The sequence below is a fragment of the Anabrus simplex genome, chromosome 2 (genome assembly GCF_040414725.1).
Source record: "Anabrus simplex isolate iqAnaSimp1 chromosome 2, ASM4041472v1, whole genome shotgun sequence".
NCBI classification, from domain to species: domain Eukaryota; kingdom Metazoa; phylum Arthropoda; class Insecta; order Orthoptera; family Tettigoniidae; genus Anabrus; species Anabrus simplex.
In genome coordinates, this window is record NC_090266.1 from 384,883,093 (window position 1) to 384,909,258 (window position 26,166).

The following is a 26,166-nucleotide window of genomic DNA, read 5'->3' on the forward strand; positions in this document are numbered from 1 at the left end:
TGCCAGCTCACTGCATTAGCTTTACTGCACCTTGATTCAATCTCACTATAGTCTACTACCATCCTGCGAGAACACACATCCTCAGTTATTTAAATTATCTACCTGTTCCAGCTTTGTATCTCCTAACTGACATTCAATTGTCTTGGATTTCTTACCCAACGACATCAATTTAGTCGTGGAAAAGCTAAGTTTCATAACATATTCATTGCGCCTATTTTCAAGTACCATGATGTTAAACTGCAGGCTATCGGCACATTACGACCAAGTCGTCAACATAGATCAAACTGCTTGCTACATTTTCACCTAACTGACTCTCACTTTGCCACTTAATACCTCTCAGTCTCAGCAGATGATCCATGTATAAGAGGCGAACAAAATGTTTCCGTTCGACTGCCATACAGTCCTGAGTCGGGATGCCAATCAGGCAAAATCGTCGAGAGCATTCCAGCACTCATGCCACCGACGCACCAGGTTGAAGATCCTCGAGTTTTAAAATACCATGTCCTTCTGCATGAAGAAGTCGGTAACGGCGTTCGGCAGAAAGCGTCAACCCTTTAAGGCCTTTTTGAGTTGACCGAATGCGTGATAATAGCATGGGGAGAGATCAGGACTGTAGGGTGGGTGCTCGAGTGTCTCCCACATGAGTTGGCGTCTTGTGTCGAAACGCGACCCGCACGGAACTTGATGCACCATTCCACAGCAGTGATTTTCGACAGACATACTGCCCCATACAAAGTCTTCATTCTCTGATGGATGTCCACCGCTGTTTGTCCTTCGGCAGCCAAGAACAGAATAACAGCACTTTGGTCCTATTTGGACGCATTTGGTAATAACGTCGTCATAGTTCACGTGGCCGCATTTAACGCACGCACCGCGGCACGACGCAATATTGATATTTATTGAAGAACATTACAGGCTTTCGGCCCAAATACATGTTCCCCTTACAAAGAGAAAAGAAAAGAAAAATATGAACTAAATCTACCATGTGGACCGAAAATAAAAATAAACTAATTCTACTATGTCGACGCTCACATGAGCGGGAAACCTATCCACATGTGAGCGCCCCCCTTATAACTACCTTACTGACCGGCCGCGGCACGACACGACTACCACACTAATCCCTCTGCCTATATATCAGTGCTTATATACCCGCATCGGAGTAGCGCTACGGTGCATGTCCGCTGCAGCAACGCCCTCAAACGGAAACGTTTTGATCACGCCTTATAAACTATCAACAACAAAGGTGAAAGTTTGCAGCCTTGTCCAACCCCTGTAAGTACCTTGAACCAAGAACTCTTTCTACCATAAGTTCTCACTGCAGACCAATTGTCACCATAAATGCCTTTGATTGATTTGAATAATCTACCGTTAATCCCACAAAGCCCCATTAAGGCTAACATCTTCCCCCTTAGTACTCTGACATATCCCTTCCCTAGATCTACGAAACGCCGGCCCCGCGGTGTAGGGTAGCGTGCCTGCCTCTTACCCGGAGGCTCCAGGTTCGATTCCCGGCCAGGTCAGGGATTCTTTACCTGGATCTGAGGGCTGGTTCGAGGTCCACTCATCCTACGTGATTACAATTACAGTGAGATTAGACTCCCCGGTCTAGAAAACCAAGAATAACGGCCGAGATGACTCTTCGTGCAGACCACATGACACCTCATAATCTGCAGGCCTTCGGTATGAGCAGCGGTCACTTGGTAGGCCAAGGCCCTGCCATGGGGTTTGGGGTATATCTACGAAACATAAACATATCGTAGCGATATGGACGCGGCTAGCGAGAGTTGTCCGTGTAGACTCAGACATTTTCCTCTATGATGTCTCTGGACTGTGTTAAGGAGACTGTCTGACTCTAGCCTCCATGGCAACCTGCTTATGTACTTCTGCTACATGCGAAGTTTTGGTAATTGCGGGTCATATTCCATTGACTAGCAACGTGCCCGTATATTTGGAGCGGGGGGGGGGGGGGTGTTGCCCCCTTGCAGCCCTCGGGATGACTCTCCGTACTGTCTGGGTGGTCCCATAGCCTTTGTGGATCCCTCCACCTCCTACAAGGCAGCAGGTTCCTCTGCCTTTACTCCCTGCACAAGAGCGGTTGCCCCTTGCGCCAGCTCCACACCTTGTTGATGGACTCCACTTTCGCCGTCGCTGCCGCGTTGAGGTCCATGGGCCCATGTTATATCCCATGGAACTGAGCTCCCGCTAGAACTTAGTGACTACTGTTTCGGCACAGTATCTTTTGTTGAGCTTGAGATTTTGGTACTGCTAGTCTCATTCCACTGACTAGCAGTATGCTTATATAACTTTGCAGGCGCTCCAATAGTAATCGGTTTTATGCTTTAAGATTCCACATTGTCTATTCTGTTACGTTTTCTTCAAAATGAAACTTAAACAATGTTTCCTGTCCTATCTGCTGTCGCCCTTTCCTGATGTGGTGACCATTTGACATCCCACTGGGCTCATTGCTGTTCTTATTTCACGGAGCATGTCCATTATCTGAGTGTCCGAGCATCGATTCTCTGCACTGATCACTATGTAAATATGCAAGGGTAACTCTCATACTGCGATTCAGATGGGCTGCTTCGTCTATCATGTAATGTCCATCGCACTGATCCATACGTCCATGCACCTTCAACTGCTATACAAAGGAGTGATATCTTAATTAGCTTGGATATATGAATCAAAGTTATCTTCAGAAAGCCATGAAAGCCCTGGGAGGAATGGAAAATAAAGGCTTCCACTATTCGTAACCTCGGCACTACGTGGAGTAGAGTGATCAGGTCAATGCCCGGCCGCCTTTGCCCCCAGGTTTTTAACCTTGTATTCATTTTTGGTGTAGGCTGAGTGAACCTCAGGTCCATGTGCACCTCCGGAAGTGGAAATCTCGTTCCTAAAATTTTTCGACCTCCTGACGGGGAATCAAATACGCGTCCTTCCCGGTGAACCTAGCACACCTTTACCGCCACGGCCAGGCAGCCCCTAGCTTGGATATATGACGAATCTAATTTATTCCACTTATAAACCTGGTGCCTACATTTTCTTGATCTATCCTATATGATAACTTTGCATTTCATTGTCGGACTAGCAACGTGCTTATACACTCTTGCAGGCATTCCACTAGTCATCGGTTCTTTGCGTCAGGTTATAAGAAACTTCAGATTTCCATATCCTTTTTTCTCTGATATTCAAGTATTACATTCCTAATAGTCTGCATTTCATTTAAACTATAGTAACTTTCAAACTCCATCACCTGTGTGCTTCTATGAGGATTCTTATTATGCACAGCATCACCATAAATAACTACGTGGTCGTTTCAAATAATAATGTACATCGCAGTTCAAGACTGGCACGTATATCTACTTGGTGACCAATTCTCATAAGAAAACCTAAAGTTATAAGAGACTCATTGTTTCCAAATAATTGTCCAACATTTCCTATGCTACATTTTTGAGGATTTTTATAAGGCTCTGTCAAACAGGAAGCGGACTGTGCGCGCGGACTCTGTACGCTGCGATATTACATCATCCTGGTCAAACGGAAGGCGGCCTACCGCAGCAGACCAGGCTAGTTCGCAGCGGATTGGCGGACAGTGGTAAATGTTCACAGAGTTCGCACGGGAAATACTGAACAATGTCTCCCGAAGATACGGAGAAATTAATTGATCTAGTGCGTGGTCATGAACACCTGTACGACACACGGCACGTCGATTACAAAGATCACAAGTAGACTCATGGTTCTAATGTCATCATCCCATGGCCACCCCTTTCAGTCGCCTCTTACAACAGTCAGGGAATACAGCGGGTGTATTATTCGTCTGCGTCCCCCACCCACACGGGGTGCTGAACTTTTGATTAAAACAACAAAATGATAACACCAGTTCAAGAAATAATGAGTCGGTACGCACTTGATTACGACTGCTTTCACACTGGTTCGCCTTGACTTGTCCGCATTGTATTTGACTAGCCCAGTCCGCAACGGCCTGCGGTCATTTCGTCCGCACGGACAGTCCGTTTCCTGTTTCCTTTTTAAATGTTATGACGGGCTTCAAAACACCACCTTGATGCACGTTGTAAAGCAACAGATTGCTTCAATTTGATATTAATAAATGGGTATAACGCTTTGTATCAGATATACGTAAGGTGATACCACTGATCCCAGGGTGTACCATTTGCAACAGCACCTTCCAGTACCTGGCCTTCGCGGACGATGTTGTCCTGCTCGAGAGAAATGCGAACTACCTGACGGAAGCTCTGCAGCACATGAGCGAGGGATCACAACATCTGGGCTTGCAGTTCAACAAGGACAAAACCAAGTACATGGTGAACAACTGAGACAAAGCGAGATTCACGGCATGAGAGGCTTGGAATTTGCAGGTAACACCTACGACAGAGTGGAGTAATTTAAGTACCTGTGAACCTTCATGACCGAGGACAACAAGGTCAGCGAGGAAATGAAGGCTAGGGTGGCAGCTGAGAACAGCTGTTACTTCGCCTTCCAGAAGTTACTAAACACTGCAACGTTGTCCAGAAGATTGATACTCACCGAGTACCGGGTTATAATTCGTCCAGTTGTGCTGTATGAGTGACATGGACCCTAAACGAGCGCGACAAGAACTTTCTACGGGTGTGGGAGAGAAAGATCTTGAGGAAGACTTCGACGCGGTTCACGATCGAGGCGAGTGGCACATCAGGGCCAACGAAGAGGTCTATGCCCTGTATGGTGACCTCGAGATAGTCGCAGAGGCCAAAAAGAGGACACTTCGGAATCTCGGGCACATCGTAAAGATGGACCAGGACTGAGCAACAAAGATGATCCTTGACCAACATCCTGGCGGGCGCCGAAGACGGGGAGACCAAGGACAAGATGGATGGACAATATCTCAAGAAATCTAGAACCGTGGCTGGAGAAGGAAACCTCTGAACCGAAAGTAGTGGGCGAATGCTATTGCAGAGCCCAGGGCCCTTCATAGGCTCTAGCGCCAGGAACGTGGGTGAGAGTGACATATGCATGTTGCTAGTCAGTGGAATACAACTAACAGTTACCAAAAATGTATGCCTAGAGAATGTATGTTCGTATGCCGCTAGTTGTACAATTCTCGTGTAATTATTCGTTACATAAATATTTCAAATTAATTGCAGGAACGATGCAATTCCATGTTCATTTTATCTAACTTACAATTAACAGATTATACTCGTAATTAAGAACAGTTGACCTTTACCTACCCTTGCAGGCATAACATGGAACTCCTCCGCCTAACACTCGCCAGAAGAAGAGCGTGCCAGGATCCATGTCTTCGGTACTCCAGGCCGTCGCAACGCTGTTCGATGCGCAGCATTCCTCCTTTGTCACCTTCTCGCTGAGTAGCTCGGTACAGCGTCCATTGCGTACGCGGACGGACCAGCAGTTGCCCCCTGTAACACAAGTAAAACATGCGTGGAGGAAATTTGTTTGTGGTAAAGTACGCAAGAGAGGTGTGTAAAATAGAATAAAATAGAACAGAACACTGAGAATTTCTAAATTTCGAATGCTCGAGCATGTAAGTTTACGATTCAAAGACGTGAATAAAAATGGGCTATCTTAATATTTCTATAGGAACTAAAATATTACAAAATACATGCTCTCTGTTTTTACAACGATTTAATATGAATGCTTTTTTTTACTATTTGATTTACGTCGCATCGACACAGATAGGTCTTATGACGACGATGGTATAGAAAAGGCCTAAATGTGGGAAGAAAACGGTCGTAGCCTGGCATGAAAGTTGTAAAACTCGGAAAACCATCTTCAGGGCTGCCGACAGTGAGGTTCGAACCCACGATCTCCCGGATGCAACCTCACAGCTGTGCGCCCCTAACCGCACGGCTAACTCGCCCGGTAGTATGAATGTTGCTAAACTTTATTATATAGCGATTGTTCTGTCGCTGCTCTTGTTAAAGTTCATTGTAAACTTACATGCTAAAAATGATAATCTCATATTCAGTTCTGCGCGAAAGGTACCATTTTACCTTCAATTAATTAAAAATATAACATAATCACATATAAATGGTTATCCTTCCTCCATATTCTGAATACTCATACGTAATACCATTGGCAATTAATTGAATCGGGAATACATACCTATCAATTGTTTCTTTATTTGTAAGATGATAGAAGGCACTTGGTTATCTGTGGTCAAGATGCACAAGAACGAAACACTCCCGATCCATGAGGATACGAGAAAGAGGGGCAAGTGAGTGAAGTTAAGGCAAAACGACCAGAAAAAATTATTTGAAATTAATAATAAATATAGTAAACGTAGCTTAAGACATTCTTAAACCTACTCAACAATCCAAAGAAGTAAATAAACCATACGTGTGCTTGAAACAATAACTTCAATAACATTTATCACATGGACTCAGTTGCCCCTACTAACGGAGTAAAGGCGTCTACTAGGGCGGGGCAAGTGAGTCTCATTTTACTACTGATTATTGATCAGGATAATCCACTGAAATGAAATGGCGTATGGCTTTTAGTGCCGGGAGTGTCCGAGGACAAGTTCGGCTCGCCAAGTGCAGGTCTTTTGATTTGAGGCCCGTCGGCGACCTGCGCGTCGTGATGAGGATGAAATGATGATGAAGACGACACATACACCCAGCCCCTGTGCCAGCGAAATTAACCAATGATGGTTAAAATTCGCGACCCTGCCGGGAATCGAACCCGGGACCCCTGTGACCAAAGGCCAGCACGCTAACCATTTAGCCATGGAGCCGGACATAATCCACTTACTTTTAGGCTTACACAAAAATTATATATATACATAAAACTGCAAATAACGACCTGAAAACACGGTGTTAACAAAGAAGTTCTTCAACCAATTATGTTATGGTTTAGTGTATGAGAAGGCCTAGTGGACTTAATTACGCCAACAAAGACATTTATCTAATATATGGACGGGTTGTTTTTGTGGTTTCTTGTAAGAATACCGTATAATGCAGATAGCTAGCTCGGTACATTCAAAGATCCCCGCCTTTGCAGAAACGCTTGCCACCAGTCTTTTCTCGCCATCTTCCTGTTCTGAATAAGTCCATTTCCTTCAGCGAACTCAAATGCAAATCTCTTCTACAAAAGGAATATTAAATATTGGAAGTTTTAAACTAGTTTCCACTTTAAGGACTGAGGCGTTGAGTAATTATTCGATTTTTGTTAGAAAAATAGTATTCTATGGGTAGTCACCTTTTGATCTGAGGAAGCTTCAGGTAACGTCAGAGAGTGCTTCGATTAATTCTGGAACGTAATGTTCTTAATGGTATAACACGTTTAATATAATCTTTTTTTCATAGATGACTGCCCGTCAGATATCAGTATATCATTTAAAAGTTTTAGTTAGTTCAGACGCCATTGGGAGAAGTGAGTCCACTTCAACATTCCTCTGGACTACCTTACCCCACACTACATTTGCAAATTGATTGGCTCCTATCGTAGAGACTAGACAGTGAACGATGACACCAAGCCACCATGAGAGAACTAATATAATCTGTTATCGAAATGTATTTTTAAATTATCTCCACATTTATGACTCTACCTGACATTCTATTTCTTTGAGAATAAACTACTAAAATAAAGAAACAACAGTAACTTCGAAGTTTCGCGGCGGATCTTTTCGTAACCCTCCCCTACCAGTCGCTATGAACAGAGAAATCAATCCTGCAAACCGGTATAAAAAACTGCTCGGGAAGTGATATCCTGCCACTTCAGATAACGAACAGAGTGGACATGATCTAACCCGCGGGCATCCTCAGAGCTGGCAAGATTCAGTCTGTCCTCTTGTTCCCGCAGTAAACATTACCACGTGGAATGTGGCATGGAAAAACCTGCTTCTGGTTTTCAGAGGCGGGGTTGAACAGAATCAGTCTGCTGTGACTGCGGTGAGGTTCCACAGACTATACTGTATATACAGGATGATTGGAAAGGACGTGAACTGGGTATAAGAGCTCAAGAGGCAGTCATACAGAAAAAAATAATTCGATATGTCGCGCAGTTGTGATTTTATCAGCTGCGGCTTAAGAGGACCAATCGAAGAACAAAACTTCGCCGGGGGAGGGATTTGAATACGGAGTTCCGAATAGGCAGGATCGCATCGTACAAGTACGCAACGGTGACACCGGCTCAAACCCACGAAGTGTTTGTGTTTTATGATGATTTATTGACGTGGCATTCAAGCCGCGCTTAAGGGACTTTCAGATTTTTTTTTGCTATTTGTTTTACGTCGCACCGACACAGATATGTCTTACGGCGACGATGGGACTGGAAAGGCCTAGGAATGGGAAGGAAGCGTCCGTGGCCTTAGTTAAGGTACAGCCCCAGCATTTGCCTGGTGTGAAAATGGGAAACCGCGGAAAACCATCTTCAGGGCTGCCGACAGTGGGTTTCGAACCCACTGTCTCCCGGATACTGGCCGCACTTAAGCGACTGCAGCTATCGAGCTCGGTACTTTCAGATTTAGCAGCACCACCTCCCAAAGGCCATTTGTATTCGCTCGTGAAGAAGTCTAACTTGAGCAGCTGAAAAATTGACAACGGCGTGAGATATCAAGTTATTTATCAGTATGACCAACCCTCTAACGCTCATATACTTGGTTCACGTCGTTTCCGACCACCCTGTGTTAGGGGCACTCAAATATATAGTAACTTATAACATTTCGTGCCTCAAAAGTAATTACCAGAACTGTTAAGATATTTATCCGTCTGGGTGAAGTGGCCGCCGATCTCATTCTCGAAACAGCTGGTGGGCTGTTGACGGAACCAGATCTGTACCCAGTAAACACGCATCGTCGTCCGATGTAAAGCGATGTCCACGAAAGTCTTTCTTCAGCTCCTTAAAGATGTAAAAATCACACGGGGAGAAATCTGGGGTCTAGTGAGGTTATTAAAGATATTCTCACCCAAATTTCTGAAGGGCATATCTCACGAAATTGGCAGTGTAAGAGCGGACGTTGTCGTGACAAATTATTTTTTTCACAAATGGCTTTACGACGACCCGACACAGATAGGTCTTATTACATTTAATATTATTATTATTAACAAACACATCGCAAATGGAAAATATCCCGGTGGCAATGGTCACTTACAGTGGTGTGATAATAAAATTAACATAATTAACATAATAATTAACAAAACAAAAGTATAACAACAAAAGTGGAACAAGCAATTTCAAGGAAATAAAATTTTACAAGAAATATTACTAGTTTAACATTCCTAAGTATATCCAGTGCTTAACATTAAGGCTTACAACACTATAGGGTGAGCTTACTACTAGCTTAACATTACAATGATAATAAAATAATGTTAAAACATAACTATCCAACAACACCACTACAACAACTAGACTACAAAAAGCAATTCCATGAAAAGAAAATATTACAAGAAATACTAAAAGTTTAACATTCTAAATCCAGTATCATCACACACAACTTAAGTATTTCCAGGTCTTAACACTATAGCTCATAATACTATTTTTTTACAATTTGCTTTACGTTGCACCGACACAGATAGATCTTATGGCGACGATGGGATAGGAAAGGCCTAGGGTGGGAAGGAAGCGGCCGTGGCCTTAATTAATGTACAGCCCTAGCATTTGCCTGGTATGAAAATGGGAAACCACGGAAAACCACCTTCAGGGCTGCCGACAGTGGGGCTACAGGATACAAGCTCACAGCTGCGCCCCCCTGACCGCACGGCCAACTCGCCCGGTACTTGTAATACTATACGTTGAGCTTACTACTAGCTTAACTTTACATGTGATAAGACCTATCTGTGTCGGTGCGACGTAAAAAAAGGGGTCGATAAAAAGGCAGGATCAGTGTCCACATGCTGTAGGGGACCATTAACAGAAAGCCACCCGTGCTTCGAAATCATGACCATGGAGCTCCTGGTGTAAGTGCAGATGATACGGGTGAAACCGCTGGGTATGTGATATCCGCATCAATCAATCAATCAATCAATCAATCAATCAATCAATCAATCAATCAATCAATCAATCAATCAATCAATCAATCAATCAATACTGATCTGCATTTAGGGCAGTCGCCCAGGTGGCAGATCCTCTATCTGTTGTTTTCCTAGCCTTTTTCTTAAATGATTGTAAAGAAACTGAAAATTTATTGAACATCTCCCTTGGTAAGTTATTCCAATCCCTAATTCCCCTTCCTATAAACGAATATTTGCCCCAATTTATCCTCTTGAATTCCAACTTTATCTTCATATTGTGATCTTTCCTACTTTTAAAGACACCACTCAAACTTATTCGTCTACTGATGTCATTCCACGCCATCTCTCCACGGACAGCACGGAACATACCACTTAGTCGAGCAACTTGTCTCCTTTCTCCCAAATATTCCCAGCCGAAACTTTGCAACATTTTTGTAACGGTACTCTTTTATCGGAAATCAACCAGAACAAATCGAGCTGCTTTTCTTTGGATTTTTTCCCAGTTCTTGAATCAAGAAATCCTGGTGAGGGTCCCATATACTTGAACCATACTCTAGTTGGGGTCTTACCAGAGACTTATATGCCCTCTCCTTTACATCCTTACTACAACCCCTAAACACCCTCATAACCATGTGCAGAGATCTGTACCCTTTATTTACAATCATATTTATGTGATTACCCCCAATGAAGATTTTTCCTTATATTAAGACCTAGGTACTTACAATGATCCTCAAAGGGAACTTTCACCCCCATCAACACAGTAATTAAAATTGAGAGGACTTTTCCTACTTGTGAAACTCATAACCTGACTTTTAACCTCGTTTATCATCATACCATTGCCTACTGTCCATCTCACAACACTATCGAGGTCATTTTGCAGTTGCTCACAATCTTGTAACTTATTTACTACTCTGTACAGAATAACATCACCTGCAAAAAGTCTTATCTCTGATTCCACTTCTTTACACGTATCATTCGTATATATAAGAAAACATAAAGGTCCTATAATACTGCCTTGAGGAATTCCCCTCTCAATTATTACAGGGACAGATGAAGCTTCGCATACTCTAATTCTCTGAGTTCTATTTTCTAGAAACATAGCCCATTCAGTCACTCTTTTGTCAAGTCCAATTGCACTCATTTTTGCCAGTAATCTCCCATGATCTACCCTATAAAATGCCTTAGATAGGTCAATCGCGATACAGTCCATACATAACAGACGCCCAGCTGATGTTCGTCTGCTGTGCAATGGCCCGTGTGCTAGTATGAAGGTTATGCCAACACAACCTCTTCATTGAGCAGACATCATGGGATGATCTCGAACAGGCCGTATCCTTCCCAGGGACGCAGTAACCCGCAGACATCTTTGGACACTCGAAAATGCCATGCCTGTCGGTTGTCGTCAATTGGGATTGCGTTCATGATACAAGAGTTGTGGCTGGTATGCATTCTGTCAAGTTTCTCCATAGATGAGTAACATGTCCACCTACTCGTCGCTGGAATACACCTCGAGGCAGGGAATAAGCCGTTATGTTGTGTTGTGACTTGCCTCGATGGAGGGGAGTTCGAGCAGCTACGTACCTACCTGCCATCACATGTTGTTATCACTCCAATATGGCACATTTTGCCCTACTTGTAGTATACGAAGCTTGAAACAAGTACGACGTATCTAATTGGTTGCGTGTGTCCTAACCACAGACCTCATCCTCCGTCAACCTAGCTCAATACCCTATGCCACAATACACACCTCCCATTTCATTTCATTATCCATTTAAATTCCAGGGTTATTTTCCCATCGGATGCAGCGAGGGATACCACCTCTACCCACTTCCAATCCTAGTACCACTTTTCAAATTTCGTGGCAGACCCGAGAATCGAACGTGGGTCCCCCATCCGGGATGGCAGCTTATCACACTAAGTACCAAACCACAGAGGCGGACCATACGGCCCATTACAGGGCCATTTTTAAAACAAGTTGTTTTACGTCGCACCGACACAGATAGGTCTTATGGCGACGATGGGATAGGGAAGGCCTAGGAATGGGAAGAAAACGTCTGTGGCCTTAATTAAGGCGTGAAAATGGGAAACCACGGAAAACTATCTTCACGGCTGCCGACAGTGGGGTAATAGTAATTTCGTGTGGCTATTTCTAGCCGAGTGCAGCCCTTGTAAGGCAGACCCTCCGATGAGGGTGGGCGGCATCTGCCCTGTGTAGGTAACTGCGTGTTATTGTGGTGGAGGATAGTGTTGTGTGTGGTGTGTGAGTTGCAGGGATGTTGGGGACAGCACAAACATCCAACCCCCGGGCCATTGGAATTAACCAATGAAGGTTAAAATCCCCGACCCGGCCGGGAATCGAACCCGGGACCCTCTGAACCGAAGGCCAGTACGCTGACCATTCAGCCAACAAGTCGGACGACAGTGGGGTTCGAACCCACTCTCTCCCGAATACTGGATACTGGCCACCCTTAAGAGACTGCAGCTATCAAGCTCGGTACAGGGCCAAATAAACAAATATGTCTGTTTAAGCAATCAAGGATGCAGCCTTATCACATCCCAGGCAATTGGCGGCAGAATAAAAAATACTTGCGTGAGATTCGAACATGCGAGCACCGTCCACGGTCACAACTTCCACAGCGCGCAGTTTCCAGTCTGTGTGTGCACCTCCTGTTGTAAGGTACGTGTTCTTCGTATCTGTGCTTGTTTTACGGGCTCTTTCGAGGTACCCGTATTAAATGACTATACCGCTTTTCACGAGAGTTTAATCCTGATGTAAACAAATGGGCGGAGCACCTTGCCTATGCACGTGGACATGGACGTAGTTGATTGGAGAAGCAACCGTCGCACTCACTCGACTGTATGTGGCTCGAAGAAAAGTAGTACGTCGCATTGATTTATTTTATTTTAGTGTATTACATTTAGAGAGTTTGGAAGAGTACGTAATCAAGTTAAAAATGGTGTCATATATACCGGTGTATATATATGGTTTTGTGTTAATAAAATAGTGATTAAATAACGAGAAATGAAGGCACAAGGTGTGGTGTAATACAGGTCCCAAGGTGCTGCATCTTGCAGCAGTCAGTGAGTCAGTATTCATAGTGAGAGAAATGGAGCAAGAGGTAGGACCATCGCGTGTAGTGAAGCACAAAAGAGGAAAACCACTCAGGAGTGACCACAGGAGTGTATCGTGAATGTGTTCAATAAACTAAGTGAACAGAATCCAGGTTTAGTCGTTTATTCGGAAGTTCAGATCCTCGCACTGTTGTCGTATGCGATGCGCAGCCCTGTACGTCCGAACACGAGACGTTGACGGGGTGGTGGTCGGTACTACACGCTCAGCGAATCACAACTCTTTCTTTGGCGGAGGCGTGGACATACCACCTTTACATCAGGATTAAACTCTCGTGAAAAGACATAATAGTGGCGCTCACGATTTCTGCTCTCCTCTAGCCCGCAAACACATGTCTCGTTATATTATCCCGGTTTAAAGAGAGGGACTGATGTATTGAAAATTGTAGTAAAAGCAGCGGGATGCATAAAACTACTTCGCAAGAGGCTGGTGAAACACACGTTACTTCTTGGCAGGTGACCCATTTTAATTTGATTGCCGCTTATAGTTCTGGAACGCCCCCTTCGTGCCTAAGCAAGAAGTTTGGAGGACTTGAATACAGCTACAGCCTCAGGCGTGGTTTGGATTTTTAACATGAACATCCAAATTTAACGTCTCGGATGTGTGGCAGTGATGACCTTTGTGTAGAAAACTGATTTTGGCGATTGCAGCTGTTTGCATGCAGGACGAGCCATGAAGAACCTCTACCTCAGATATATACAGGCCTAAAATTTACAGTATCTGCGTTAGGTTTGTATATTAATTGAAATTTAGGTATTCGTAAAACAATATGTTCCTATGTTTCATACTATTATTCCTAACGATATATCGATAAAAACTTCGTTTTCTAAGTTGAACTATACTGATTTCATCCACCATCACTGGCGTATTAAATTAGACAAGTTCAACGTTGCACTTGCTGTTAACGAACAATCATTCCTTTGAGAGCAAGTCAGTATTCCAAACGTGGCGCGTACGTTGCAGCGTGGTCGTGGTAGGTAGGCATGAGTCACGCCGTATTGATAAGCACGTGGTTGTGTCTTACCCGGATGGAGCGAGTGTAATTATATAAATCTCACTCATCATAGTGTAAAAATATAGTACGATGCATTCCACTATTAGAAGAAATCCATTGTCACGGTTGATAAGTGGAAATGGAATAGGAATTTATTTAAACCGGCCAAGTTGGCCGTGCGGTTAGGGGCGCGCAGCTGTGAGCTTGCATCCCGGGGATAATGCTTTCGTACCCCACTGTCGGCAACCCTAAAGATGGTTTTCCACCGTTTCCCATTTTCACACCAGGCAAATGCTGTGGCTGTACCTTAATTAAGGCCACGGCTACTTCCTTCTCACTCCTGGCCTTTTCTATCCCATCGTCGCCATAAGACCTATCTGTGTCGGTGCGACGTAAAGCAAATTGTAAAAATAAATAAATAAATAAATAAATAAATAAATAAATAAATAAATAAATAAATAAAATATGAAAGCTGTGTCGGGCTGTGTGGCTCAAACTGTTAAGGCGCTGCCCTTCGGACCCGAACTTGGTAGGTTCGATACCGCCTCGGTCTGGTGGTATTTGAAGGTGCTCAAATACGTCAGCCTCGTGTCGGTAGATTTACTAGCACGTAAGGAACCCCTGTGGGACTAAATTCCGGCACCTCGGCGTCCCCGAAAGCCGTCAAAGTAGTTAGTGGGACGTAAAAGAAACATAATTACTTATTATGAAAACTGTGCAATACTAGTTTGCACGGAAACATTTGAAGCTTTTGACATGTCCTACTGATGAAACAAATGTAAACTGTATAGGGCCTACGTAGCGAGCTTGAAGGAGACGCCGCGTTTGAGTAACATCCAACATACGCGCCACGTTTCAACGAGCATATTGTGCAAGATTCATTTGCTACCAATGAAATGATCTTACGATAAAAGCATGCACATCACTGCATTTTGTCTAATGTTGAACACAGCCGTATTGACGGATGTAACGTACGTAGTTTGTATTGATACTTGCATTATTAATAACCCCACTGAAACGTGAATTGCATTTTGATAAAATATCATGTAAGAATATGAAAAGTAATACTGATGTCTTTAACGGATCTGGAGATATTTGACGAGGATGTGTTTACTGACAGTATAGTACAGTATATGCAACAGTACATTAACTGCTGATATTTATCTGTCTGTATGTAATTACCTTCCTAGTGACATACTTTATAAAGTTTTTCGTAATCTCCACTTTAAATTGTGGTGTATCATAGTTCCTTAGACCATTTTAAATCAGATGTTAATTGCTAGAGCTATGTACAGTATTTCATACTTCGTCAATTGTAGTGAAATTTTGAATTGTAGAATCCAAAGAAGGAGCCATGGGAAGGTTTCGGTAATAACCTGGAAAGGCTTAGCCAAGCGGCATGGAAACATTTCTGGACAGTAATGATGAAATGGAGTGAAATAGGAAATGAATAGCGTTTTGGGAAAATCAGATGAACTCATGATAGATCCCAGGAAGTCATGGGACAGTTGAAAGGAATAATTCGAAAATATTCTCAACGTAAAAGGAAATCCTTCTGTTGACGTCGCGAACCACCGAGCTCATAGGGAGGAGGACAATGATGTTAGTGGAAATAAGCTTGAGGAATTAGAATTAATGGTACTGTAGGTAAACTCCATTATTATAAAACAGCATGAATAGATGAAATTAGACCTGAAATTGTGAAATATAGTGAGATGGTAGGATTGAAATGGCTTCACACAGTAATACGATTAGAACGGAATGTCGGTATGGTAACTTCTGGGGGGGGGGGGCACGGAACGCCCTATGCTTATAATATTAAATCATGCTTCACAAAGGTACTCTGTCTAAAAACCTATTACAGCTATCAACTTGAAAATTGTACAGCATGTATCTAATTATCTTGGCTTGGTACTGAAATAACCGGTTTTGAGTGGTATGAAATACTTCCTGATTTTTGAATTTCGAAATTACAATTTTGGCAAGTTCTGCCAATTTTGACTCTAATAAAATACTTAATATCTGACCTACGACAATAATAATTCTTTCAGCATGTGCGCAACAACATTAGAAAGGAACCCTGAAAATGTGAATCATCTATATCTCACACAACCTGAGAAAATGTTCCTTATGTATTAGAAACAATTACCTTCAGGAAATGGCCTTTAAAGTCACAGGTTTAGTGCATGCCTGCTCCATAGCTTAGATTATCTGTATCTTCTTCCATTTCATCTTCTAGCCTTCTCTTACTAGCTCTCCTGACTTGTCTGGTCTTCTGATGCAAATTTTTAACTGCTATTTCAGCATATCTCAGTCTTTCCAAGTCGACTCGCAGTATGGCGTCACGAGTATGAGAGCCAATGCTCAGCCCCAGTCTTGCAGCTCTTCACATTTTGTGATATTTGCCTGGTTAAATGATGCCACACCATCATATACACCAAAATGAAGTATCCTTATTGACACAAACACAGTTTTTGGCAAACGACTCCATATAATGCTATTTACACATTCATTAGAATTTTGTGTGCGGCCATGGAGACAATGTATCAAAAGATTAATGTCTGATATATCCCTGAAAATAGGTTTTATGTCCTCCATAATAGCATACGGCAGGCTGTGAGGATGACTGTAAGTTTCTCCTGTCTCTATTCCCCTGTTGAACTTACATCGGCTGTCTACTCCTCGTGGACACAGTCCATGCTGGGGCTTGTCATCAGTTGATGACATGTGACAGAATAGAGTCTAGACAGCCTTCCTGATTTTCTCAACACTGTCAGTGTTCTGCCTAATGGCCAGTCCATAATAATTTTGAATAATGTCAATAGCTGAATCTGTCAGTCTCTTCTTACCACCCAATGTTTTGCCATCACTCAACTTCTTCCCTTTCATGTTGATACTCAGTCGCCTCAGTTTGGACCACATTCCCTTCGCTTCTGGACATGGAATACGCACTCCAACTTACTAATATTGACATAATCCTCATAAGGTTTTAGTTCCTCAACAGCTTTGAAAGCTTTTGAGTCTCCATCTCCCAAATAATTTACATATCTAACATTATGCCATGACACAGAACGCTCAAAAATAGTTTTCACTCCAGCCACCTCCATTCCTCCACTAGATCCACTGTAATTAGCCATACAGGTTTCTGGATGGTCATTGTTGACATCAGTACAACTACAATGTTTGGACATTACAGCCACATCAATAACCTTCCCTATGTCTATATCTGTGGCTGAAACAACACATTCAATGAGATGTGACCTCCTTTTTGCCAGGAACCGGCAAAGGCAACTGTCAAATCACGCACATTGTTGTTCTCAACAACAGCTTTCTCTACAGCCTCCTTCATGCACACTTCAGGACCACATCCTGAACAACATACCCTATCACAATATTATATTTGTAAAATTTTGTAGGAGGACCTGGTAGGTTCATCACACCACACAGCATGTCACCTGCAGTCTTTGCTTTACCAATTGCTCTTAGTCCATAAACCAACCTTAAATTTACACTGTAACATGTGCCACTGTTCTTGCTGTAGATCTCACTGTTGCCCATTTTAACACTAGAGGAACTGAAGAATGTAGTACTATATAAACAATATTTACAAAACAGTTCTAGCTCAGCAGCTAAGCCTATGTGTTTCTTGACATTCAGACTCATCCTCTCTCTCAAGCATTGTTTACACAACACATGTTTTCCAAGTACATTTGATAACAGTGATATATCAATTATCTCACAGCTTTCATTTCCGGTGTTCAAACTGTCATATTTCTTCCTAGCTTCACCCAGTTTCTTCCTCCCAGAATTTACAAGCACACTGGGTTCACAACTGGAGTTCTCTGGTTGGGTTGCAAGGTTATGGCAAACATTATAAGTAGAAGGACTGGGTATTAAACGGTCAGCAGCAAAGTCCACTTCAACTCTGGCCTTCTTCGTCCAATGAACACGCTTTTTGAACACTCAAGTATTAAAACGAGGCATAATGGATCATCTGAATACAGAAATAACACAGAAGAAAACAGAAACACGTGTTATAACATCAACCATAAACAAAGCAAACAAATGACGGTCAACAACCAAATCCATGACAATGCTGGCAACACAGAAATTCCATAGCAATTATTTTTCTCATCTACTTACATTTACCTCTCTCTTGGCATATATATCAAAAATACTGCTCCCATCAGTCTAAATGTCAAATTTTCTGTCTTGTGTGAGCATTGAACATATGCATCATATTACAAAAAAGTCAATTAAAAATATTTCCTACAGGAGGCTTATCATAATTTATACACCATTGGAAAGGAAAATGGTCACAGATACAAAATTCAAAATAATAACAAAAAAATGATTTTTCATTTCCTTCGCTCCGTGTCCCCTTAACGGTAGATAAACCCATTGTTATAAAGCAGCATGAATAGATGAAATTAGACCTGAAATGGTGAACTATAGTGGGATGGAAGGGATGGAGAGGCTTAACACAGTACTACGATTAGAATGGAATATCGGTAAGGGAAGAGGAAGGATCGCAACAACTATCGAGGTACTTCCAAAATTTTGGAAGGTAGAGTGCGATCCATGGTTGACAGTAAGTTAGATGAACAGCAGTTAGGTTTGAGATCACAGAGGGGCTGTCATGATTAGATTTTCAGTATAAGTGAAAAGAATGCTAGGAGGGAAATAGTTATATTTGCGTTTCGTAAATCTAGAGAAGGTCCGCCTCTCTGGTGTAGTGGTTAGTGTAATTTGATCCCATCCCCGGAGGCCCGGGTTCGATTCCCGGCTCTGCCACGAAATCAGAAAAGTTGTACGAGGGCTTGAATTGGGTCCACTCAGCCTCGGGAGGTCAACTGAGTAGAGGGGTATTCGATTCCCACTTCAGCCATCCTCGAAGTGGTTTTCCGTGGTTTACCACTTCTCCTCCAGGCAAATGCCGCGATGATTGCTAACTTAAGGACACGGCCACTTCATTCCCTCTACCTTGTCTCTCCCTTCCAATCTTCCCATCTCTCCAGCATAGCAGGTGAGGTCGCCCTAGGCGAGATGTTGGTCCTCCTTCCCAGCTGTATCCCGCTACCGAAAGTCTCACGCTCCAGAATACCGCCCTTGATGTGGTATCTGTCGCTGATTCCGAGAGAAAAACCAACCCTCATCCTCTACCGCCTCAAGGGCAGTGTCCTGAATAGTGAGAATTTGGGTCGGAGGGGATTACAACTGGGGGGAGTACCAAAACCTCACCCAGGCGGCCTCACCTGCTATGCTGAAAAGAGGCGTTGTGGGGGGAATAGGAAGATTGGTAGGGATAGAAAATAAAGAGGCCTTAAGTTAGGTACCATCCCGACTTTTTCCTGGAGGAGAAGTGGTAAACCACGGAAAACCACTTCGGGGATGGCTGAGGTGGAAATCAAACTCCCCTCTACTCAGTTATCCACCCGAAGCTGAGTGGACCCCGGTCTAGCCCTCGTACCACTTTTCAAATTTTGTGGCAGAGCCGGGAATTGAACTCGGGCCTACGGGGATGACAGCTAACCGCACTAACCGCTATACTAGAGACGTATATACCTAATCGTTGAACTGGGAATAGTGACCCAGCAATCTGCTGGATTATAAAGACATAGGTACGATGTGAAATTTTTAAAGGTTATACTTGCTCTATAAGAATAGGAAAACGCATTTTCTACTTTCCGACAAATAGACATAACGTCCTTTCCACGCCGTTTGAAAATCGCTCTCTCGCAGTTTTCACCTGCGCATAAAGCCATCGAACATGCGCTATAGGTCACTCAGGGAAGTGGACTACAAAAACGCTTTCCATTTGACGATGAAGCCCTTTGGCAATACATGTCCAGCAAGTGTTTCTTTATTTTTAATGACTGTGCATGTTCCTTCAGAACCCGTCTGCCCGCTTTCATACTTCTTGAGAAGAATGCTAGTTAAAGTACAAGGCAAGAGAAATGGAAGATGCATATTTTAAATTTACTGATTAGATTAGGTTGGTAAACTTCTGAAAGACTATGAATAATGTTGTCATGACTTCCCAATACTTGATTATTAGTAAAACAAATGTGACATACTTTGTTACTTTGATAGTTGTTTAGTGCGTACCAAGGTATGTACATAGGTAAATACCTCGTCCTTGAACTGGGAATAGTGACCCAGCAATCTACTAGATTAGAAGAACATAGATCACCCTAAAGTACATTCAGCAGCAGACGACTATGTGCATATCTGGGCCAGTCTGAACTTAACGAAATGATGTGTAAGGGGGGCCGTGAAAATGCCTAAAATCTACTTAATCGTGTAGACAGTACTTGTAGAAAGCTTGAGAAACCTCCTCGTGATGATGATTGGACCCAACCCAGTCTACCAGAGAGATATTGCGACCAATGCATTAACAGTCCGCCTCAATATTGTAGTGGTTAGCGTAATTAGCTGCCACCCTCGAAGGCCCGGGTTCGATTCCAGGTTCCGCCACGATATTTGAAAAGTGGTACGAGGGCTGGAACGGGGTCCATTCAGCCTCGGGAGGTCAACAGAGTAGAGGGGAGTTCTATTCCCGCCTCAGCCAATCTCGAAGTGTTTTTCCGTGGTTTCCCACCTCTCCTCCAGGCATATGTCGGGATGGTACCTAACGTAGGACCACGCCCGCTTCCTTTCCTCTTCTTTGTCTATGCCTTCCAATCTTCACATCTCCCCACAAGGCCTCTGTTTAGCATAGCAGGTGAGGCAGCCTGGGCGAGGTACTGATCCTCTTTCCCAGTTGTATCTCCCGACCCAAATGTCTCACGCTCTAGGACCCTGGCCTTGAGGTGGTTGAGTGGGATCCCTTGCTGAGTCCTAGGGTAAAACCGACCCTAGAGGGCGAATGGATAAAGAAGAAGATTATACAAATTCTTTAATAGTTCTCGTTTCTATTAGATCCTTTATCTGCTTTAAATTTGTTCATTACCTTCCCATACGCTTCTACACTTTATGGTATCCTGGAGTTGAAATCTGCTCTACACTCATAATGATACCGCGCAGCATAACAACATGATTCAGTACTCTACGGAATTTTTTTTCTCGCCCAGACCTTCTTTCCGTCGCAGGGCAGAATAGCTCAGAGGTAGAGCGGCGGCTTCCTGAGCCCGACTTGGCAAGTTCGATCCCGGCGCAGTTTGATGGTGATCTACGGTGTTTAGTTACGCTGGCCGCGTGTTGGAAGATTTGCTGGTAAGTAAAGCAACTCAACTGAAAAAAAAGTTTGGCATTTCGGTGTCCTCAAAAAACCGGAGAAGTATGATTTAAAATCAATATTGTTTTTATTAATCGCACTATGATTACGTTTAAACAGTTATACTGTAACTGCAACATTTATTCACAGTAGTCATTTTTGTTTATATACTTTCTGAACAGTGTATATAACCCTAATACTAGCAGTCACCAGATATCTCCATATGTGAATGTACTGCAGTTGATTTAGCAGTAACTGTGGTGTGATTCGCTAAGTTTCCTAATTGATAAGCAGGAAATCCAATGTGCTCGATTACTTGTGACACTCAAAAGAATCACCTTAAAATCTGCTGTCATTTTTACAACATTTTCCCTTACGCAAACATCACTAATGCCTTATACATTCATTACCATTCTGCCTACTGACTCAGACAATTCAGCTTCCTTCCTTCCTTCCTTCCTTCCTTCCTTCCTTCCTTCCTTCCTTTCTTTCTTTCTTTCTTTCTTTCTTTCTTTCACGGTACTTCTTACTGTTGACGATGTTTAGACGAATGTCGTTTTGATTGCATTCATGTCTGCAAACGATCCCTTATTTGAAAGTCCCTGAAGCGGAAGAGGGACTTCATCACTCTAGTGCGATACGATTCAAAATTGATTTTCATTTTTTTTTTTTACAATTGGCTTAACGTCGCACTGACACAGATAGGTTTTATGGCGACGATGGGATAGGCAAGGCCTAGGAGTGAGAAATAAGCGGCCGTGGCCTTAATTAAGGTACACCCCCAGCAGATGCCTGGTGTGAAAATGGGAAACCAAGGAAAAACATTTTCAGGGACGGCTTTTCATTTTTGTGAGAGAGCATGTACATAATGAACGTGAGACCCAGTAAATGTTACGTCTAACTATTCATTTGAATAGTCGAGAATTCGACAGTCCAGCACCCGTAGATCCACGACACTTATTATGTTCAAAATGCTCCACTCCATTTCGTAATAACTTACATCCGTATCTTTAGGGCCACTATCTAGTGCACTCAGCCCTTGTCTGTTTCACGGCTTAGAAGTGATTAAAGAATTCTACTATAAACTGCAGTCGCCAGTTACATTACTTTTATCAATGAACTACTGTAATAATAAGCACCACTATGATAGCTTGTGAAGTAACGAAATATTGCTATTATTTTCTCTAGTTACTATAGTGCCGGCCCCCGCGGTGTAGGGATAGCGTGCCTGCCTCTTACCCGGAGGCCCCGGGTTCGATTCCCGGACTGATCTGGGATTTTTACCAGGATCTGAGGGCTAGCTCGAGGTCTACTCAGCCTACATGATTACAATTACCTTCAGGAAATGGCCTTTAAAGTCACAGGTTTAGTGCATGCCTGCTCCATAGCTTAGATTATCTGTATCTTCTTCCATTTCATCTTCTAGCCTTCTCTTACTAGCTCTCCTTTACTTGTCTGGACAATTGAGAAGCTATCTAACTGTGAGTTGGCGATTCCGGTATAGAAAGCCAAGAGTAACGGCCGAGTGATCGGATCTGCTGACAATTGGGTTCGAACCCACTATCTCCCGAATACAAGCTGACAGCTACGTGACCTAAACCACGCAGCTAATCTCTCGGCCTTCTTGTTCTTGTTCTTCTTCTTCTTCTCCGTGGTTTCTTTCAGTAATGTCCATTCCTTGATATTTCAGATCCAGATAAACAATTGATAGGGAATCTACCACCTGGGTGATGCCCTAAATGTATATCACTGATGATTGATTGATTGATTGATTGATTGATTGATTGATTGATTGATTGATTGATTGATTGATTGATTGATTGATTGATTGACTGACTGATGAATAGATAAATTGATTGATTGATTGATTGATTGATTGATTGATTGATTGATTGATTGATTGATTGATTGATTGGTTGGTTGAGAAATCGATGAAATGCGAGGTTCTGTATAATAAGGAATTTAGTTAATGTTCTACGACTCTTAGTAATTTAAATGAACTTAGTTTTTCTCATTGACATGTAATTCGAATTTTAGATGATTATAATAGAGACATTATGCATAAAGGCCGTCAAATTTACAACAGTTATTTAAATAATGGTTATAAACCTATTACTAAATGGAATTAATGGCTGATATTTCCCATTTAAAATGCTTGACATGATTATTTATAGCCCATATGTTGTTCGATTGGTGTGTGTGTGTGTGTGTGTGTGTGTGTGTGTGTGTGTGTGTACAAGTGGCTGCCTGGCTGAGGTGGTAAAAGCGTGCTCGGTTCACCTGGAAGGACGTTGGTTCGATTCCCGGCCAGGAAGTCGAAACATTTAAGAAAAATGATTTCCACTTCTGGAGGGGCACATGGCCCTGAGGTCACTCAGCCTACACCGAAAATGAGTAGCAGGGAGCAGTAGCTGGGAGCAAAGGCGGCCGGGCGTAGAGCTAACCACTCTACCCCATCAAGTGCCAAGGTTACGGATAGTGGAAGCCTTTACCTTCCATCCCTCCCAGGACCTTTATGGCCTGTATGGAGATAACTTTGACTTTATATTATATATATTTACATTTTGCTGTATATCACACTGACACACATAGGTCTTTTGGCGACGGTGGGATAGGTAAGGGCTATGAATGGGAGGGAAGCTACCGTGGCCTTAATTGAGGTACAGCCCTAGTATTTGCCTGGTGTGAAAACGCGAAACCACAGAAAACCATTCTCAGGGTTGTCGGCGATGGGATTCGAACCTACCACCTCCCGAATATAAGCTCACCAGCTTCCACTCCTGTGCAACAAGGTTTACCTGAAAACAATGACGAAAGGACAATTTGTTCTGTGAACTTACTTATTTCTAAATGAACACCGGCTATTGCAACTGTGAGCTCACTGTTTTAGCTTTGCTTGATTGGACGCCATTTAGGATGTCTGCATGCCAATTAGCCAGAACTGTAGTAAACCACTGAATGGTCAACATCTTACGACATGTAGTGCTGAATGAGCCTTTTCCTCGCCCTTCAAAACCACGACCTCCTCTGACCCAGACCAAAGAAAGGCACAAACGAATTGTAAAATAGAAGCAAACACTTTTATTATTTTGCCATTCATTTTCATTTAGTTTGTCTTCGTGCTGTACAGTAGAATGTAAAGTTTCAATTACTGACTCTCAGTGTTAGTAGTTCTACGTATACCCCTCATATATTTATAGTTGTCGATATGGTCTGCAGGACCGAAGTGTATTTCAGTGTTTTCTACAAATTCTGTTAAACTGAGCGGGTAAGCTACGCTGTATGGGCAATGTAGCTGCAAGCTAAGATGGTGGATTCGACACCACCGTTGGCAGCCCTGAAGGTGATTTTCTTTCTTTCCCCATTTTCACACAATATTACACCTTAGGGTCGTATTCAAAAACAAAACTTTGAGGCAAAGTCGACTTTGTATCCCCCAAAGTACCACTTTCCCATTTATAGTCGAGACTTTGAGGAAAGTAGACTTTGCTTCAACGTCGCCAATGGCCCGTACTTTGACTTCACAAAGTCGACTGTAGAGGATAAACATAATCCAGTTTGTGGAAGGTTTTGAATACGTCCAGGAGGTTATCCAAGCCCCATATACTCTTCGTCGAGTTATATGAGATGCACAAAACCCGACTGAGTTCTACAGGGATTAGCGAATTCAAAATTAGGTACAAAGTCGATAAACGAACTGTTTTAGACATCTTCGTGATGTTCGAAGGTGCACTAATGACAGAATATCAAAGAGGACTACATATTCCTCCAATTCAGCTGCTAATTGCTTTCAGCTATTATGCCACGTAAATGTGATTTACTAGACTTATAAATGTATTATTTACTTTAATGTTTTTAGACGTAACTGATTGAGGTTATGTTAAATAAATAAGTGCAATATTCTAGTTATAGGCCTAATTTAGTTTTTGTTATAGACAATTTTCAACTAGTTTCTTCTGACTTACGAAGTGTAAGCCAGCCAACTGTCAGCAGAATAATTGGAAGGATATCTGTACTAATTGCCAGGATAAGGCCTCAGTTTGTCACGCTTCCACAAGTTGAACATATGATTTTTCTATAACTGAGAGAAAGAAAGAAGAAAAATCACGAAACGCTAGGCCTGATCGGAAATAACAGAAAGTGCTTGACGGAAGCCGCTCTTCGCTTGTTTTCTCTTCTTACAGACATCATCATTGCCAACCTCAAATACAGTTCATAAAATCTCGAATTTTGTGAAAGTAGCGTCTATGAGACACACTCAGAGTATAGTTAGACTTTCCTAACAAAGTACACTTTGTAAAGTATTCGCTCCAAGTTTTCTTTTTGAATTCGATCCTTAGTTAAGGCTACGGTCACTACCGTTCCAGTCCTAACCTTTTCCCATCTACTGTCGCGAGAACTTGTACGAGTCACTGCGGTGTTGAGCTGCGGCCAGGAAAAATAAATACTGTGAACGCACTTCTACCTAAACTTACATTATAACGTAGGTAACACTCAGCAATGTATCAGTCTACAAGGGTTAAATTTTGTCTAAACTTGGTCTGAATTCGGCAAATTCTCCCCACTTATAAGCTGAATATGGGTTACAAGAACTGCTGCAAATGGTTCTTATTCTTTGCAGCCGAATAGTGCGGTGCTCAAACACAAGTAATTATTGTTTACCTGATTCTGAATCTTGTTTGGAATCTTTTAAAGACTTGAAACTTACAGGAGACTAAATAATTCATGGTTTTTCGGAACTGAGTTTCATAATATCGTTTCCGCTACAGTAATAGAACGATTATAAGCAGCTGATCCGCTAAAGGGAATGGTAAGGACGGTAACATAACATGCATAATGCTGGAAATGAGAACACGGGTAA

At 42.7% G+C, this 26,166-nt stretch overlaps 1 protein-coding gene across 2 annotated transcripts in view; it reads right to left on the reverse strand.

Annotated features, from left to right (window-relative positions):
* Window positions 1-26,166, reverse strand: part of Fs (Follistatin) — an 859,985-nt gene that overhangs the window by 329,638 nt on the left and 504,181 nt on the right. For both annotated transcript variants that reach the window (XM_067140803.2, XM_067140804.2), the window contains one exon: window positions 5,223-5,411. In XM_067140803.2, coding sequence (XP_066996904.1) covers window positions 5,223-5,289 — 67 coding nt within the window. In that variant the 5' untranslated portion in view covers window positions 5,290-5,411. The remainder of the gene's footprint in view (window positions 1-5,222; window positions 5,412-26,166) is intronic.